Source organism: Macaca thibetana, chromosome 16, assembly GCF_024542745.1.
Source record: "Macaca thibetana thibetana isolate TM-01 chromosome 16, ASM2454274v1, whole genome shotgun sequence".
Taxonomy (NCBI): Eukaryota; Metazoa; Chordata; class Mammalia; order Primates; family Cercopithecidae; genus Macaca; species Macaca thibetana.
In genome coordinates this window covers 70,727,607-70,747,066 of record NC_065593.1, presented here as the reverse complement: position 1 = coordinate 70,747,066, position 19,460 = coordinate 70,727,607, and the positions used below count along the sequence as shown (strand labels likewise).

At 37.2% G+C, this 19,460-nt stretch overlaps 1 protein-coding gene across 2 annotated transcripts in view; it reads right to left on the bottom strand.

Annotated features, from left to right (window-relative positions):
• ABCA9 (ATP binding cassette subfamily A member 9) overlaps window positions 1-19,460 on the bottom strand; it is a 90,106-nt gene that overhangs the window by 56,821 nt on the left and 13,825 nt on the right. For both annotated transcript variants that reach the window (XM_050765011.1, XM_050765012.1), the window contains exons 2-6: window positions 10,914-11,022; window positions 9,184-9,391; window positions 5,109-5,273; window positions 4,431-4,534; window positions 3,424-3,650 (exon numbers count right to left, since the gene is read on the bottom strand). In XM_050765011.1, coding sequence (XP_050620968.1) covers window positions 3,424-3,650; window positions 4,431-4,534; window positions 5,109-5,273; window positions 9,184-9,391; window positions 10,914-11,009 — 800 coding nt within the window. In that variant the 5' untranslated portion in view covers window positions 11,010-11,022. The remainder of the gene's footprint in view (window positions 1-3,423; window positions 3,651-4,430; window positions 4,535-5,108; window positions 5,274-9,183; window positions 9,392-10,913; window positions 11,023-19,460) is intronic.

The window sequence follows — 19,460 nt, the reverse complement described above, 5'->3', positions numbered from 1 at the left end:
TTTATACTGTTGGTGGGAGTGTAAATTAGTTCAGCCATTGTGGAAGACAGTGTGGCAATTCCTCAAGGATCTAGAACTAGAAATACCATTTGACCCAGCAATCCCATTACTGGGTATATACCCTAAGGATCATAAATCATTCTACTATGAAGACACATGCACACGTATGTTTATTGCAGCACTATTCACAATGGCAAAGACTTGGAACCAACCCAAATGCCCATCAATATTAGACTGGATTTAAAAAATGTGGTACATATACACTATGGAATATATGCAGCCATGAAAAAGAATTAGTTCATGTCATTTGCAGAGACATGGACGAAGCTGGAAACCATCATTCTCAGCAAACTAACACAGGAACAGAAAACCAAACACATGTTCTCACTCATAAGTGAGAGTTGAACAACGAGAACATATGGGCACAGGGAGGGGAACATCACACACTGGGGCCTGTCAGGGGTAGGGAGCAAGGGGAGGGATAGCATTAGGATAAATACCTAATGCATGTGGGGCTTAAAACCTAGATGACAGGTTGATGGTTGCAGCAAACCACCATGGCACATGTATACCTATGTAACAAACCTGCACATTCTGCACATGTATCCCAGAACTTAAAGTATAATTTAAAAATGTAAAAGAAATTCCTAATTTGCAAATTGTACAAAAACAGCTGATAGATTACCAATCCCCAGTATAGATAATTAGATATAGATACACATTTATACATACCCACAGGACATAGATAGATACAGACATGTAGACGAATATGAAGATAGCTTTTCCCTTGCTATCAATGCCAAATAAACAGGAAGAAAGTTCTTTAAAGGAGAAAGAGAAAAAGCTTTCTAATCACAGATCTGAGTTAGTTCCAGTTCCTCCTGCTACATTATAACGATATAACCCTGAGAGGTAGTTATTTAATCTCTTCAAACTTCAGTTTTCTCTGGTGGAAAACAGGAAAAATAAATGAAATTATTTATTTTATGGGTTTAATATGGCAACTGGCTTATAATGTGTCCACAATGAACAGTTAGTTTTTATTTAAAGTAGAAAATGCCATCATGTTTTCAGATGACTTATTTTTAATGGCTAATTGTAATAACTCCCTTTGCACAGTACACTTTTATTCATCTGAAATTGTTCATCTATATTCTACAAACTCTCCTTAGTTCCACTTAAATGCTGCACAAGTAAAATGCCTCAGGCTTTTCTTACGAGAGGAAAAACACTGCCCTGATTTTTAATCCTTTCTCACTGGATTATTATTTTAAAAATCATCTTGGTTATTTTTCTCTAATTCTTTGTGTAGCATTTTTTAAAAAACAGGCTGGGGTGGCGGCTCACGCCTGTAATCCCAGCACTTTAGGAGGCCGAAGCAGGTGGATCACTTGAGGTCAGGAGTTTGAGACCAGCCTGGCCAACATAGTGAAACTCTGTCTCCACAAAAAGTACAAAGATTAGCCGGGCATGGTGGCACTTGCCTGTAGTTGCAACTACTCGGGAGGTTGAGGCAGAAGAATCACTTGAACCCAGGAGGCAGAGGTTGCAGTGAGCCAAGATCTTGCCACTGCACTCCAGCCTGGGTGACAGAGCAAGACTCTGTCTCAAAAAAAAAAAAAAAAAAGAAAGAAAGAAAGAAAAAAAAAAAGAAAGAAAGAAAGAAAAGAAAAGAAAGAAAAGAAATATCTATCTATCTATCTTGACCAAATTTTTTTAGTATTGAGTTATTCAATTTTGATACAGAAAAAGACATCTGAGAAAAACTTTCATCCTAAACCAAAGAAGTAATTCATCTTCTCCACTTCTCCACCTGGTGTATTGAACACTTGTGTAGAAAATCACATAAACTTTATTTTTTTTCTACTCAGTAATGTCTAATATTCTTTGAAAGCCTATGTAGCATATGCCCAGAACCCTTATATACATTCTACATATCTTATTTAACACTGAGGTAATATCACAGTGTGCAAAGGGCAAATTCAAGATTCAAGCCATTTCTTTCTGACTCCAGAAACTCAGGGTTTTACCGCACCTGTCTCTAATGCATCACTTGGCTAAACTCTTGAAAAGATCTTGCCATTATGACAATTCAACCCTTGTTTCCTAACTTGCCTCTACTGTCCTCTCTGGCCATAAAGCTCCCCATATCTCCATCAACTGACACCTAATATCGAGTGTTTATTCTTAAGCACCATGTAAAATATTTTAGATATATTTCTTTCTTTTAATTATCAGGACCAATGAGAGGTACATATAATTATCCATGTTTTACAGAAGAGAAAACTGAGGTTGAAAGAGTTTAAGTAATTTTCCAAGATGGTAGCTACTGAATGCTGAGATGGAGACAACCCAAGGCTTCTCGCCTCCCAGGCTTACCACAGTGCTCTACGGCCTCAACTAAAATGTCTCAATGTTTAAAGAACATAAAAGGTTTTCTTTTTTTGCAGTGTCATAAAAGTGATGACTCATCCAACACTGGGTCAAAAGTCAATCACCATTCCTAACATAAGGTATCTGAAACATGTATTTTACTGAACATTGGAAACCTCAAGCATTTGTGTATTTGGGTTCACCCATATATGGTAACTAGTGACCAAGTAATCATCTAGCACACTGAGTATTGGCAAACTTCTACAGGATGAGGCTTTCTTTATGTCAAATAAATTTGGAAAGTTTCAAGTCACCAAGTCTGTAGGGTCATCTGCTGCACTCATTTATAACGTACTACTTTATGAAAGCAGTAAGTGTATATATGACGCTTTAGAGATCTAAGGCAGCAGTCCCCAACCTTTTTGGCACCAGGGACCAGTTTCATGGAAGACAGTTTTTCCACAAACAGGAGTCGGGGGATGGTGTTGGGATGATGCATGTGGATTATATTTATTCTGCACTTAATTTCTATTATTATTACATTGTAATATATAATGAAATGATTATACGACTCACTATAATGTAGAATCAGTGGGAACCCTGAGCTTGTTTTCCTGCAACTAGATGGTCCCATCTGGGGGTGATGGGAGACAGTGACAGATCATCAGGCATTGGATACTCATAAGGAGGCTGCAACCTAGATCTCTTGCGTGACAGATCATCAGGCATTGGATACTCATAAGGAGCCCTAGATCTCCCGCATGCATAGTTCACAATAGGATTCGAGCTTCTATGAGACTCTAATAACACTGCTATTCTGACAGGAGGTGGAGTTCAGGTGGTAATGCGAGTAATAGGGAGTGGCTGTAAATACAGATGAAGCTTTGCTCACTTGCCTGCCACTCACCTCCTCCTATGTGGCCTGGTACCTAACTGGCCACAGACCAGTAGCAGTCTGTGGCCTGGAGCTTGGAGACCCCTGGTCTAAGGAGTCAACCAGCTAAGTTGTTCTGTTTGTGCTGCATAATGGATTGGAGTCATATGATTTACCAGAATGCCGACTCTCGGAGTCCCATCATTGTCATCAACGACGTAATGTATTGTTTTTCTTGCGTAACATTGACTGATACATAGTATATAAATGTAGAAAAAGAAATAATGCAGAAGAAAATGAAAAAATCAGTTGCAACTCCTCCTTGGGCAACAAAAGGTAATATCTTCATATGTATACCAGTAACTGACATCAGCTGTTCCATCACTGAATGATTTGTTGTGATCTAAAGAAAGATATCAATGAACAAATTGTTATCATCAATCTAATTCCAACCTTGGGCTTTTTCTCTAAATTATAAGGAATCATGTACATTCTACATTTATATGTTTTATGTATATATGCCCTTCATGATCTGGCCCCCTGTGGTTCCTGAAACACTTTAGGTTTTGTCGTGACTCCTTAGAACATCATCATCCTCACTGGACAAAACACTACTCTATTTTAAGATTAGCTGGAATGTCACTTCAATTAGTAAATTTGCCCTGATGTTTCTTATCAGAGTATATCCTGCTTTATAGTTTACCTCGTACACCATTTTAAATTCCATGATAGAACCAGGCATGGTGGCACGTGCCTGTAATCCCAGCTACTTGGGAGGTTGACGTAGGAGGATCACTTGAGCCCAGAAGTTTGAGGTGGCAGTGAGCTATAATCATGTCTGTGAATAGCCACTGCACTCCAGCCTGGGCAACAGAGTAAAACTTTGTCTCTAAGAAAAAAAAAGTTAAAAATAAAAAATTCTATGATAGAATCTAAACTCTTATTATGACTATATATCCATGTTTCAATCTCCCCCAGTACCAGTATCCCTGGAGAAAAGTGCCTGTGTTTTACTTATTTTCTGATCTCCAGTACTTAGCACAATGGTTTTAATATGGAAGTTGTTCTGTGTATTGTGCCTCATTAATGAAGCAAATAAATGATAGAATAAGATAATCCATTAAATCACCATCCAGCAAAATTCAAATGTAATGCAGTTAGATTCCTTTAACTTTATACTCACTTCTATGATAGCAGCATTAATTGCAGCTTGAAAAGCTACAAAGCCTTTCTCCCAGAACTCTGAACTTTCACACTTCATTTTTTCATTCATTGCTTGACAGTGAGCTTTAGAAGAAGAACACATCCATTATTATGGAATGATACAATCTTGGCTACAGAAAAAAACAAAATTTCAAGTGTTTCAAAATGCAAAGTCCATGATAATATAGTGGATGATAAGTCTTCTCAGTTGAGATTTGCAGAGCACACCCACACAGAATATAGCAGAATTACTTTACGAATATTTTTAAGACCAATTCTCAATGATTTTTCATTATATTTTATAATTCTTTCCATTAGTCAAGATTGCTTTCCTTGAGCTCGGATCTTCTGTTGCTTATGTCAAGAAAACACTAAACTTTAAGAAAATGTTTGGGAGTCAATGAGCAACATCGTTTTGTTCAGGTGTTTTTTTAGGAGTAACTTACAAATAATAGTAAATATAATTTCTTAATAAAACAATGTACTTAAGCACATAAGCTTCATTTAATAAATATGAATCTCCTTTATGTTCAGAAATTAAAGGTATATGTTGTGGTTGTATATGTTTGTGTAGTTTCACCTCTGCTATCAGGTATGGTCCCTTTGTGGCTACTGATACAATAGCAAAAAAAAATTTTTTTTCTTCTACAAAAGTTACCTGAATGGTCTCTGTGCTCTTTCATCATGGGGATTCTATGTCCCCAAGAAAACTTCAAATGGTAGGAGAAGGTATCAGTAAAGATGACTCTCACTGCATCTATTGAATAGTTCAAATCCAATTCATCCATGCTTTTTTCATCAGGCCACCCCATGATTGTTCTTCCTGCCATGTGAAGAAAAAAAAGAATTAGTTAAGCAAGAAGATGTCTACCTGGCCATATTCAATTATGTTGAGGTTATTTTATGTTAAAGCTATTTCCTTCCTAAAGGCAGTGCTGGGCCTAAATAAGACATGGAGGGGAAAGGGGTGGGAATTTCTGATGTTCTAGATAAAATCAGAAATGTATGGCAAACATTAGTATTTCAAATATAATTTACCCTTCCAAATAAATCATTTAAACAATGTATCATTCTGTTCTTACACTGCTATAAGAAAATGCCAAGACTGGGTGATTTATAAAGAAAAGAAGTTTAATTGACTCACAGTTCCCTATGACTGGGGAAGCCTCAGGAAACTTACAATCACGGCAGAAGGTACCTCTTCCCAGGGAGGCAGGAGAGAGAATGAGTGCAAGCAGGGGAGATGCCAGATGCTTATAAAATCATCAGATTTCATGAGAACTCACTCACTATCATGAGAATAGCATGGGAGAAACCACCCCCAAGATCCAATCACTTCCCACTGAGTCCCTCCCTTGACTCGTGGGGATTGTGGGGATTCTAGGGATTACAATTCAAGATACAATTTTGGGTGGAGACACAGCCAAACCATATCAAACAATAATTTAAGGCACAATGAATTTGAAATAATTATTGGTATTGGAAATTCCAGTGGTATTGGAAATAATCATGGGTATTAGTACTGGTATAAATACTGACATTGGAAATACCAATACATTGATTTAAATTCACATACAAACAAACCTATCTAATGTTGGAATATATGCTGCAATTACAGTACACATTTTCATTTGGAAGTGGTGTCAATATAGCCAAATTTCCAAAGACAGCATAAGACTGTTGCATTTAGATAGTGTTTCCTTAAGAGACTTTGTTTATTCTAAAATATATAGTGCAAATGGCTGACTGTTACTGATCTAACCCAGGCCATTTAACCCATATAGTGCATCCTCCTGGTGTAATTCAACAAGTTCTTTTGTCCTCTGTATTTTCTACAATCCAGCAGCTAGATCAAGAGGCTTAATCAGACTCAGGTCTAATCCTTTTTGCCAGCTGATAGGTGTTGATGTGTTGTTTTATGAGAGGCTTATAATTGCTAATTGTTTTTCTTTTTGAGACATTAGCAGCTGTTGACCCTCAGCGCCTAGGTCCATTAATTCAATGGGAGTTTCAAAATGGTGATGTTTTATTTCTATCATTTTTTTCATCTACTAATATAAAACATTTATAAAATAACATTTTCCATTATCTATTTGGTTGTGCAATAGTTAGTTCACGTGGGATATGTGCTTGTATTTTCTCTTTATTTGCTATTTTCCGTAATAAGAACTCATTACAATAGGCTGAGTATCTCTTATCACATGCTTGAGACAAGAAGTATTTTGGTTTCCATTTTTTTTTTTGGATTTTATATTATTTTCATACACACAATAAGAAATCTTGAGGATGGGACCCAAGTCTAAATGTGAAATTCATTTATGTTTCACATACACTTTATACACATTGCCTGAAGGCAATTTTATACTCTCTCTCTCTCTCTATATATATATTTTTGTTTGTTTGTTTGTTTTTGTTTTGTTTTGTTTTTGAGATGGGCTTTCGCTCTGTCACTGAGGTTGGAGTGCAGTGGCACGATCTCGGCTCACTGCAACTTTTACCTCCTGAGTTCAAGTGAATCTCCTGCCTCAGCCTCCCAAGTAGCTGAGATTACAGGCACAGGCCACCACGCCTGGCTAATTTTTGTATTTTTAGTAGAGATAGGGTTTCACCATGTTGGCCAGGCTGGAACTCCTGACCTCAGATGATCTGCCCACCTCAGCCTCCCAAAGTGCTGGGATTACAGAAGTGAGCCACCACACCCAGCCTATACAATATTTTAAATGATTTTGTGCATAAAACAAAGTTTTGACTGCGTTTTCACTGTGACCCATCACATGAAGTATACTGGTCTGTTTGCACACTGCGATAAAGACATACCCAAGACTGGGTAATTTATAAAGGAAAAAGATTTAATTGGCTCACAGTTCTGCATGGCTGGGTGAAGCAGGAAATATAAGAAAAACAAGTAAAGGGAAAACAAGTCCTTCCCTGACCAGGCTGACTCACTCCAAAGTCCAGCTGGAGCTATGATTACATTATCTGCAATGCCAGGCAGGGGCCTCAAGGAAATGGATTCCAAGAGCAGGGATGAGAAAAGCAAGTTCTTATCAGTCTCCCCGTGAAATCCTCTCCCCACGCTACACTCTTATAACTACTTTTGTAACTATTTCTGCAAGTTTGCAAGGATTTTGTAAGTTCCTATTTTTCCATTTGTGCAGGATGGCAAAGGTCACAAGACATGCCTAAGTTGCAAAACCTGTCATGGTTTGATTAACTGCCTTTGTTCTGCTTCTGTAAGCTCAGTTTCCCCATTCCGCAAGTTTCACACCACTGGCTAGCCACCCGCCTTCAGCTGCATGAATAAAAGTCAAGCCCTGTCTTTGTTCGTAGCTCAGCCTCTGGATATTAATCTGCTGGGCCAGTGGTCACCTAAATAAAATACTCCTGTTCCACCCATCTGGTCTCTCTGGTCTCCTGATTCCCACAACATGGGGAGACCTCAGGACACTTACAATCATGGCAGATGGGGAAGCAGGCACCTTCACAAGGTGGCAGGAGAGACAGGAAGCAAAGGGGGAAAAACCCCTTATAAAATCATTAGATCTTGTGAGAACTCACTATCATGAAAACAGCATGGGGGAAACTGCTCCCATGATCCAATCACCTCCCCACCTCAAAACATGGGGATCACAAGTACCTTCCTCTACATGTGGGGATTACAATTAAGATGAGATTTGGGTGGGGACACAGAGCCAAACCTTATCAAGAGGTCAGGTATGGAATACTCAACTTATGCATCATGTCAGCGCTCAAAAGTTTTCAGATTGTGGAGCATTTCAGATTTTGGATTTTAGAATTGGGGTGCTCAACCTGTATCATCCTCTAATGGTAAAACAGTTACTTATATTTTTCATTTAATAATTTGATGAAAGCATGGACTTGTGCCACATTGGCTGCTGAGTTCTTTTGCCATGACCGATCAGGTCTTGATGGCTCTCTAAGCTATCTGGAATGACAAAGTTCTTCACCTTGTAAATGTCCTGCCCTAGATCTTCTCTTCCATACTGTGACTCCCAAGTTTTAAGGACACATGAGTGAGAGAATGAGACTATTCCATACTTACTTATTTGGTCTATCACACTTTACACATTTAACAGTTTCAACTGCATTCAAAAACTATACTAGTAATATAATTTCTGAATATGGTTTCAGTTGCTTTTCTCAAATTGGCCCTCTCTGCTTTCTGGTGGATAATTATGAACTCTTAAAGAAGTTTCTTTAGGACCATCAGATACCTTATTGTTTCTCTTTGTTCTCTTCCTACACCCAGAGAGAGAAACCACGCCAATTTTGTGGCTTTTAGAGCTTCATCCCACCCACATATATACTTTGTGGTACAAGGAAACATGTCACCTCTTTTCATTGTAAATATTGCCCATGGGTTTTTGAAATGATGTCTAGTTTCTCTCTCAATATTTATGTATTTGAAAAATCATGCTGTCACTACAGTCCAATGTTTCCAGAATCTTTTCACAAACATACATTTAAATAACCCTGGACTATCTCATTTCGATATGTACAATTATGAGGATAACCCTTTTAATATGGAATTTCCTAAATGGGACACTAGTGAACAAACCAGAAAAAATCTTGAGACTTGGAGGGAATATACATTAATGTTGTTAATAAACTCTAGAAACTTGAGCATTCAATATAATTTGTGACGGAAATCTCAAAATGAATTTGTGCCTTTTGCAAATAAGGAAATTACTATGAACAACCAGGGAACATACCTTTTAGGAATGGGGCTGAAGCCACTTTGTTCATTATCTCTTGGGTAGTTTTGGATTCAGGTGCAAATGCAATAACATAATTAGTATCATTAAAATTATCTACACGTCCCAGATCCATTGAAGGCATTTGAGGAGAGTCATGAACTTGATGTAAATTGGAGAGAAATAGGTACAGAAACAGTACCAGAAGAAATGAAAAGAGCCATTCCTATATAGCAATAAGAGAAAAAGGAAGCAAACTGGTAGATGTTATACCACAGATAAATCATCCACAAACAATTTGAAACACTTAATTCTGTTATTTGGCTTGCATTGCATTTGTTCTTTCTCCTAGTTCTTAAATATCCTGATTTTCTTTTGCTCATTAATCTGCATATTTTAAAATATGCACATTGTGTACCAAGACAGAATTGTAACATCAATTCCAATTACAATTGGGAATCTAAGTTTACCACACTTTAGTGCAAGTGATAAAGGCTGGATTACTTTATGAATGGCCCAACAGTTTAGTCATGTTAAAATTTTAGTGACAGTGATAAATAAATAGTAGGAGACATGGAATAGGTAACCAGCTTCTGTCAACAGGAGCAAGATCATATTTTTACCTTCTGTTGCTGGTATGTGGAAGAAGATAGTCCCAAAACGTTGTCCCCCCCAAAAATGTAAAAGTCTTTGTCATTGTGACCACATTCAGGAATTGGAAATACAGCAGAATGCAATTGAAACCCAGTGATAAGAAACTAGTTAATTAGTTATAATTCTACACATATGTCATTTTTAAAAGAGCTATATGTCATCTTCATCATATGATCCTTTTTTAGCTATGTGTGTTGGTCTATATCTATACCTATTTCTATCTTAATAGAAAAATAAACATTATGTTTATATAAAAAAGAGATAAAAGTTTAAAGGTAAAACACCTATATAGGGTGGAATCTCAAACTTTTACATTTATATAATCTTTTCCCTATGCAGGAATTGCTGTATACTTTATTCCCTGCCAATCCAAGCATTCAATATGTGAACACACACGTATTGACACATGCATGAACACACACACACATACACATACACACACCAGTTCATAAGATCAGATGTTAATATAACTTTTGAACTATGAGTATTCTATGAGTGATTTTATTATATTTTTCTGAGTTTACTAAATTTTTTGCACAAAGCACATCTAGTCATTCTTATGATCAGAAGAAAATAAGTACTATTTTAATAGAAGTAAAAGTTCACAATACCATTTTTCCATTTATTTACATGACCATTATTTCTTTCAAACTGACATTGTCTGTGTCTATAGCGACATTGTGTAGAAGTGCAACAATTTGCCTTTGGATTGTTTCTTAAATTTTGGATTCCCTGCCTGTTTTTTACTTTGGCCCTAAACTTCTCTATACCAATGTGTTCATGAGATTCAAATTAGCTCAGAGGTTAAGAATTGTTATCTCTGCAGTATAAAGATATAGCTTTATTTTTCAAGGAGTTTATGAATTTTTTAAAAAATGCCTCTAGTAAGACATAAAACAATAATACATATTGTAATTTGAAAAAATAAATTTTACTTGAACAAATAGCAAAGCCCAGAATTTGAAAAAAAAAATCTAGGTTAATTGGACTACACATATGTGCAATATTAAATAATGAAAATAAAGTGTTTATGTTGTCCGATAAAATACTTTTTCATCCTCTAAATATGAGAACACATAGACTCTGAACCATACCAACAAGGTCTGTCTTTTCATCCTCCATTTTTTAAGACAGTTCTTGCATAGAAGAGCCCATGTTTGCTGACTCACACTCATGCATCTGTTGCTCATTTTGACTTGTTTCCTTTAAAAAGATGAAAAAAATGAAGTAAATGTGAAGGTCTAAAGCAGAAAACATTGTGCAATCAAACATAAAAGAAACATTGTAACAGCTGTTTCTAGTTGCATTCCTCGAGAAGAAGAAAGTCAAAAGGCTAAAATAAAAACATATGAGGCAATGTTTAAACCCAATATTGAAGGAAATAAGAATTAAAACAACTATCAGATATAATTTCTCCATCATTGGATTGAGAAAAATCAGAAGAGTGACTAGTGTCAATCGCTGCTATCTCCTCAGCTCTGGGTGTTGTTAAATTGTCTAACGGGGAGAAAGGAACTTTCTGCTCTGTTGTTGGGGGTACAAACTTACCCAGTCACGTGGGTGATTCATTACTAATTCATTACTACTTAGCAGTATCCTACCATCAATCAGTTCTGCTCCTGGATATGTAGCTCAAGGAGATTCTTACATGGGTTCATGAGGGGACCAGTGCAATGATGTTCTTTATAATGTAGATTATTGTGGCATAGTGTTATAAAACAAATTTTTATGGATACAGCCCTAAGATTACTATGTAGGATTCAGGAGCACTGGATTGGCATACACCCATCCACTTGAAGAGATCTTAAAAATATAGCTCCAGTTCAAAGGAAGAAAGAAAGAAATAGAAAAGGTTGAGCATTAGGTCACAATATCATTGGTATCAATTCACATTACATGTGATACACATTTTCCAAAAATATTCAGGAACTAAAGGATCATCATCCCTAATACAATAAAAAGGTTATCTTTGGAAGTGGGAAAGAAGAATGGAGGTTGGGTGAAAAGTGGGAATTGGAAATTAAAGAAAATAAGTAACCAAACCAAGATAGGAGCTTTGTTTGAATCAATTATTTTGTGTGCCACAAACTTAAGAGATTAACTTTTACCCAGGACATCATATCCAGCTACCAAGAGAAAATTACAACCTGCATACAGTGGCTCATGCCTGTAATCCCAGCACTTTGGGAGGCTGAGGCAGAAGGATTTCTTGAAGCCAGGAGTTAGAGACCAGCCTGGGCAGCAAAGTGAGACCCCATCTCTATTTTTTAAAAAAATCAAAAAATTAGCTGGGTATGGTGCCTGTAGTCACAGCTACAAGCTACTTGGGAGGCCAAGGCAGAGGACTGCTTGAGCCCAACAAGATTGAGGCTGCAGTGAACCATGATCATGCTACTGTACTACAGCCTGGGTGACAGAGAGAGACCCTGTCTCAAAAACAAATAGAAAAAACTGTAACACATACTAGAACGCAAAAAAAAAAAAAAAAAGAATTATAAGGAGGGCAAGTATCAGAATCAAATTCAGATATGGCAGAAATGTTGCAATTATTAGACTAGGAATTTGAAACAACTATGTTTAAAATACTAAGGGCTTCAACAGATAAAGTAGATGACACGTAAAATGCAGCGGGGAGCAGAGGGAAGCCCACACCTGTTTTTCTGCATAAAACACTTTTGATAACAAAAGTGTGGGTTTTTCCCACCAAGAAATTCTCCAGTTCTCGGTGGACACCAACTGGGTGTCCTAAAATTCAATTGATTTCAATTCTGACACTGTCCACTTGGAGTTACAGCAGATCCCACAGATTAAGGACTCAGTCCCAAAAGATGGCCCCCCACTTCAGATGCCAGTTACAAGCCTGGGTCTTTTGTACTTCTGACTAACTGGCTACATATTAGGGGTTCCCACATCCACTCCTTGGGTTTGATAATTTGCTAGAGTGGTTCACAGAACTCAGAAAAACAGTCTACTTGCTATTATCAGTGTATTACAAAGGATAAAGCTCAGGAACAGCCAAATAGAAAATATGCATAGGGCAGGGTATATAGGACGGGACGCTGAGCTTCCAGTAACTCTCTGGGTGCACCACCTTCCCAGCACCTTGAGATGTTCACCAACCCAGAAGTTCCCCAAACTCCTACAGTTAGGGTTTTTATGGAGACTTCATTACATGAGCATGATTAATAAAATCATTGGCCGTCGGAGATTAACTTGAACTCCATCTCCTCTCCTCTCCCTGGACATCTGGGGATGGGGCTGAAACCTTCTAATCACATAGGTGATTCCCTGGCAACCAGTCCTATCCTGAAGCAATCTAGGTTATTTCTGCCATCAGATATCTCATGAACACGAAGATACTCATTTCACTTCAGAGATTCCTGGTCTTAGAAGCTCTGTGTCAGGAACAGGGACCAAATACTATAACAAATGCTATTCCCATCACCCCCATGACTCTGGAAATTACAAGGGTTCTAGAAGCTTTTTGCCAAAACTAGAGGGCAGAGACAAAATACATATTTCTTATAATGTTGCAACATGCAAGAACAGATGGGCAAGGTAAGAAGGGAGATAAAACTTCTAAGACAGAACCAAAACTAAATGCCTAATATTAAAAAAATACTATCAGAAATGAAGAATGCCTTTGATCTTTGATGAGTTTATTAGTAGACTACACACAGCTGAGAAAAGAATCCAAAACTGAAAAGAAAACAAAAAAAAGACTGAAAAAAAAAAACAGAGCAGAATATTTAAGAACTGTGGGACAATTAAAAATGTGTAACATATGCCTAATGGGAATATCCAAAAGAAAGAAAGGAACGGAAGAAATATTTTAAACAGTAATGACTGAGAATTTCCCCAGATTATGGCTAGATACCCAACCGTAGATTCAGGAAGGTCAGAGAACACCAAGCGGAATATTTGCTCAAACAATTTCACCAAGGAATATCATTTTCAAACTCCAGAAAATCAAAGATAAAGAATAAAAATATTAAAGAAGCCAGAGGAAGAAAACATCGTTTCTATAGGAGAGCAAAAATAAGAATTTTATCTCACTTTTCTTCAGAAATCATGCAAACAAGAAGAGAATAAGGTATTTAATGTGTTGAGAGAAAAAAACCCCACCAACTTAGCATTCTACCCTTAGTAGAATGTACTCTGTGATATTATCCTCAAAAAGCTAAAGAGAAGTACTTTCTCAGACAAACAAATAATGAGAGAATTTGTTGCCAGTAGACCTGCCTTGAAAAAATATGAAAAGAAGTTGTTTCAAAAGAAATAAAATGATATGTCACAAATTTATATATAACGCTGGGCACAGTGGCTCATGCCTGCAATTACAGCATTTCAGGAGGCTGAGGTGAGAGAATGGCTTGAGCCCAGAAGTTCAAGACCAGCCTAGGCAACGTAGGGAGATCCTGTCTCTACAAAAACAAAATTATTGAAATTAGTGAGGCATGATGGCTTATGCCTGAGGCCCTAGCTACTCTGGAGACTGAGGTAGAAAGGATCACTTGGGTCTGAGAGGTTAAGGCTGCAATGAGCTGTGATGGCGAAACTGCACTCCAGCCTAGGCAACCATCTCAAAAAAAAAAAAAAAAAAAAAAAAATCGGCTCTACATAAAGAAAGAAAAAGCATCAGAGAAAGAAATAATAAGTGAAGGTACAATAAAAACTTTTTCTTATTTTTAATTGATCTGAAACATAATAGGATATAATAGCAATGTATTCAATTGTGTATACTTATGTGCATACATGTATATAAATGCTGCATATATGATGTATGTATTACATTCATATATAATGTTCATGTATACTTATTTATAAGTGAAATGAATGACAGTAATGGTATGAGAGACAGGAGGGAGGAATTGGGGTTATTTTATTACTATAAGATACACTACCGGTGAAGTGGTAGAGTGATATTTGAAAGTTGACTTGGATTAATTGTAAATATATATTGCAAACTCTAAGGCAACCATGAAAGAAAGTAAAAACAAAAAACAAAAATAAATGACATTCTAAGAAAGAAGGAAAAATGAACTTATATTAAATGCTCAATTAAAACCACACAAGGCAGAAAAATTGTAGCCCAAAAATAGAATTGAAGAAAAGAACAAGAGCAATAAATAGAAAATGGTAACAAATTTGGTAGATACTAATCCAATATGTCAATAATCACTTTGATCATCAATGGTCTAAATGCACCAATTAAAAGATAGAGATTGTCAGAGTAGATGACAAAAAAGATGTAATTACATGTTGTCTACACGAAACCAACTTTAAATATAAAGACACATATAGATTAAAAATAGACGCACAAATATAGATGGACCATGCTAACACTAATCAGAAGAAAGCTGGAATAACTATATTAATTTCATATGGAGCAGAATTCTGAAACAGAACAGACTTTTCATTCAAAAGAAGGAAAATTATCAGGGATAAAGAGAGAAGTTACATAAAGATAAAGGGGTCAATTTTCCAAGAAGTCATAGCAATCTTTAACATGTGTATGCTAACAACAGTGTCAAAATACTGAGAGAACTGCAAAGAGAAATAGATGAATCCACTCTTATAGTTGGAGACTTCAGCACCTCTCTTGGCAGAAATGGGCAGATCCAGCAGGTAGAAAACAAATAAAATCAGAATTGAACTCAATAATATAATCAACCAACTGGATAAAATGAACATTTCTACACACTATTTCACCCAACAATAGCAGAAAATACATTCTTCTCATGCTTACATGGAATGTTCACCAATATAAACCAAATTTGGGCCATAAAACACACCTTAGAAAATTTAAAAGAATAGAAATCATACAATACATGCTCTCAGGCCATGGTAGAATTACACCAGAAAGCAGTAATAGAAAGATAGCTGGAAAATCCCGAAATACATGAAGGTTAAACAACACACTTCTAAATAACATAAAAGTCAAAGAAAAAAATCTAATGACAAATTAAAACTTATTTTGAACTAAATAACAATGAAAACGCTTATCAAAATTTGTGGCATACAGTGAAAGCTTTGTTTAGAGAGAAATTTACAGCATCCAATGCATACATTAGTAAAGAAAAAAGATCTAAAGAAAGCAAAATAAAAGAAATAGTAAAAATTATGATAGAAATCAATGAAATTGGAAACAGGAAATCAATAGAGAAAAATCAGTAAAACCAAATGCTGGTTCTCCGAGATCAATAAAATCAATAGGCCTCTACCAAGGCTAACTAGGAAAAAAGAGGGAGAGAACACAAGTTGCTAATATTAGAAATGAAAGAGGGGGCATCACTACAGATCTCATAGACATTAAGAGGACAATCAAGGAATATTATGAACAACCCTATGCTCATAAATTTGATAGCCTAGGTGAAACGAATCTGTTCCTTCAAAGAGACAATCTGTTGAAACTCACACAAGAATAAACAGACAATCTGAATTAGCCTATATCTGTAAAAGAAACTGATTTAATAATCAAAAATCTTCAAAACAGAAAGCATCACTGGTGGTTCCCCAGTGAATGGGTTCACTGGGAAATTCTATCAGACTGTTAAGGAAGAAATTGTATCAACACTCTACAATCTCTTTCAGATGCTAGAAGCAGAAAATGAAATAAAATTCTCAATCTTTGTTCTGTATCTTTTAACTCCTTGTTCTTCATCCCCTGGGATATTTACAAAGCCTACTTCATAAGGTGAAGCCTAATTAGACACGATATACTGTGTAAGAGATAATGAGCAGAAGGAACTAGAGTAGAGTGATGGTGGTAATAACTATTTTGGAATAGTTGAATATGTGGTGATGAAGAGGCACAGAAATAAAATCCAGACCTATGTCACTTTGTCAGTGGAGATTTTCCTATGAAACATTCCAAGAGGTAGGGAGACTTGGAACTCATAGTTTTAACTAGCGTTCAGTGGTGTGAAAATGCATTTTGGGGGGACAGTATGGGCATAAAAATGTAATTATTGTAGAAAGGACTGTTGAGTCAAGGAACAGGTTTCATGTTATTATAGACAAACTTTATTCTTTCAAAGCAGATAGCCCACTTTTACTGTTGGTAGAAAAGAGCACCCAAACTAATCTTCACATCTATGATGGCTATAACCTGCCTACACATATGTGGATAGGCGGGAGGTGGAGTGAGGGATAATGAATCAGCTGAATAGAGATAAACAAATCACATAAAATTGTCCTTGAAAGTACTTAAACAGATACCTCATTCTACTATTGTATTATTGAAATCAATATAGGGATAACTATTTGTAGGCACCAATGTTGCTCTGCTATTTTCAATGAGAGACAATCACCCATGCCTGTCTGCTTATGGGCTCAGCCTTGGCCTTGAGGGTAACCCACATAAGGGCCTAGGCTTACAAGAGAGAAAGAGAGAGAGAGAGTGACCTTCAGGCTTGCACACAGATCCACCAGTCAGCCAGATTTCCACTTTCTAAAACATGGGCCAAGGCTTTAGTAAGTCTTTATAGAACTGTTTGCAGAGAACAAACAAAGAATTCAGGACATGTCTGTCCAAAAGTCATTAACTGACCTACTACAACATCATGAAGGTAACTTATTTCAGATATGACAATTTCAGTCTGGTAGTGCGGGTATAATGTAATTATTTATACTCTTTCATGTTAGCACAGCTCAAAAACTATAGTCACTCATTTCTATTTGTGGGTTCTGCACTTGTGGATGCAACCAACTGCCGGTAGATAATGCTCAGAAAAAAGGATGGCTGGGTTTGTACTGAACATGTAGAAGCTTTTTTTGTCTTGTCATTATTTCTGAAACAATAAAGTATAACAATTATTTACATAGAATTTACATTGTATTAGGTATTGTAAGTGAGCTAGAGATTATTTAAAGTACACGGGACAATATACGTAGGTTAAATGCAAATATGACACCATTTTACATAATGGTGCCATATATTAGGCAGAATAACAAAAATGGTCTGAAAGAGCTTTAATGACCAAGATAACTGATAAAGAAAATGTAAGACCTAATCTTAGCTAACAAACCCAACATTCTAGGATGGGAAACTCACCCAGGAAATGATTCAAAGGTAGTAGTTCAAGCCTTGGTACGGTGGAGCACAAGGCCAGTTGACTGATAAGGCCTGTGTTTTCACATCAATACCATTATGTTGCACATTCCTTTTATCCTCTTTTGGCGCCATATTGAACAGGAATGGCAATCATAAGATTGCATTGCCCGTTCAATGGTTTTACGGATGAGGGTGCTCCTGGATCCCAGGTTCATGGTTCATCCTGCCATATTCATGGCAGGAGCAAAGCTGTGAATATGCTGACCCCTTCTGGTATTCAAGAGACAGCTCAAGTGGGAAGATGATTTATTCAAGTCAGCCTCAAGGAGGTAGTACCAGAGATGAAGCCTATCCATGGTCTATTGCAGGGAATATTGTGCTGCGATTGAAGTCTGAAGGGCAAGGTGTATTAGTCTGTTCTCACACTGCTAATAAAGACATACCTGAGGCCGGGAACGGTGGCTCATGCCTGTAATCCCAGTACTTTGGGAGGCTGAGGCAGGTGAATCACAAGGTCAGGAGTTTGAGACCAGCCTGGCCAACATGGTGAAACCCCATCTCTACTAAAGATACAAAAAATTAGCTGGGTGTGGTGGCAGGTGCCTGTAATCCCAGCTACTTGGGAGGCTGAGGCAGGAGAACCAGTTGAACCCAGAAGGCAGAGGTTGCAGTGAGCTGAGATCGCGCCACTGCACTCCAGCCTAGGCAACAATGTGAGACTCTGTCTAAAAAAAAAGGAAAAAAAAAAAAGACATACCTGAGACTGGGTAATTCATAAAGGAAACAGGTTTAATTAACTCACAGTTCTACATGACTGGGGAGGCCACACAATCAGGGCTGCAGGCAAATAAGGAGCAAAGTCACGTCTTATATGGCACCAGGCAAGAGAGCTTGGGTAGGGGAACTCCCCTTTATAAAACCATCAGATCTTGTGAGACTTGAATACTATCATGAGAACAGCCTGGGAAAGACCTGCCCTCATTATTCAATTACCTCCCCCTGGGTCCCTCCCATGACAGATAGGGATTATGGGGGCTATAATTCAAGATGATATTGGAGTGAGGACAGAGCCAAACCATATCACAAGGCATAGTTGAAGAGGAATGTGATAGGCAGAATAATGGTTGCATTCTAATCCTGGAATTTGTGAATATGTTACAATATATGACAAAGGGGAATTAAGGCAGTAGATGGAATTAAGGTTGCAATCAGCTTACTTTGAAATAGGGAGATCATCCTGGATTATCTGGGCAGACCCAGTGTAATCACAAGGGTCCTAAAAAGTAAAACAGGAGGCACACAAGGAGATCAGAGTGAGGCAGTAGAAGAAGGGTTTGATATGCTATTACTGGCTTTGAAGATGGAGGAGGAAGACCATGGACCAAAGAATGCAAGAAACCTCTAAAAGTTACACAGGGTAAGAAAACAGATTCTCTCCTATAGCTTCCAGAAAGAGACACAGCCTGGCCAACCCCTTGATGTTAGCCCAGTGAGAGACCCGCCTCACACTTCTAACCTCCAGAGCTGTAAGATGATAACTCTGTTTTGTTCTAAACCATTAAGGTTGTGGCCTTTTTTTTTTTTT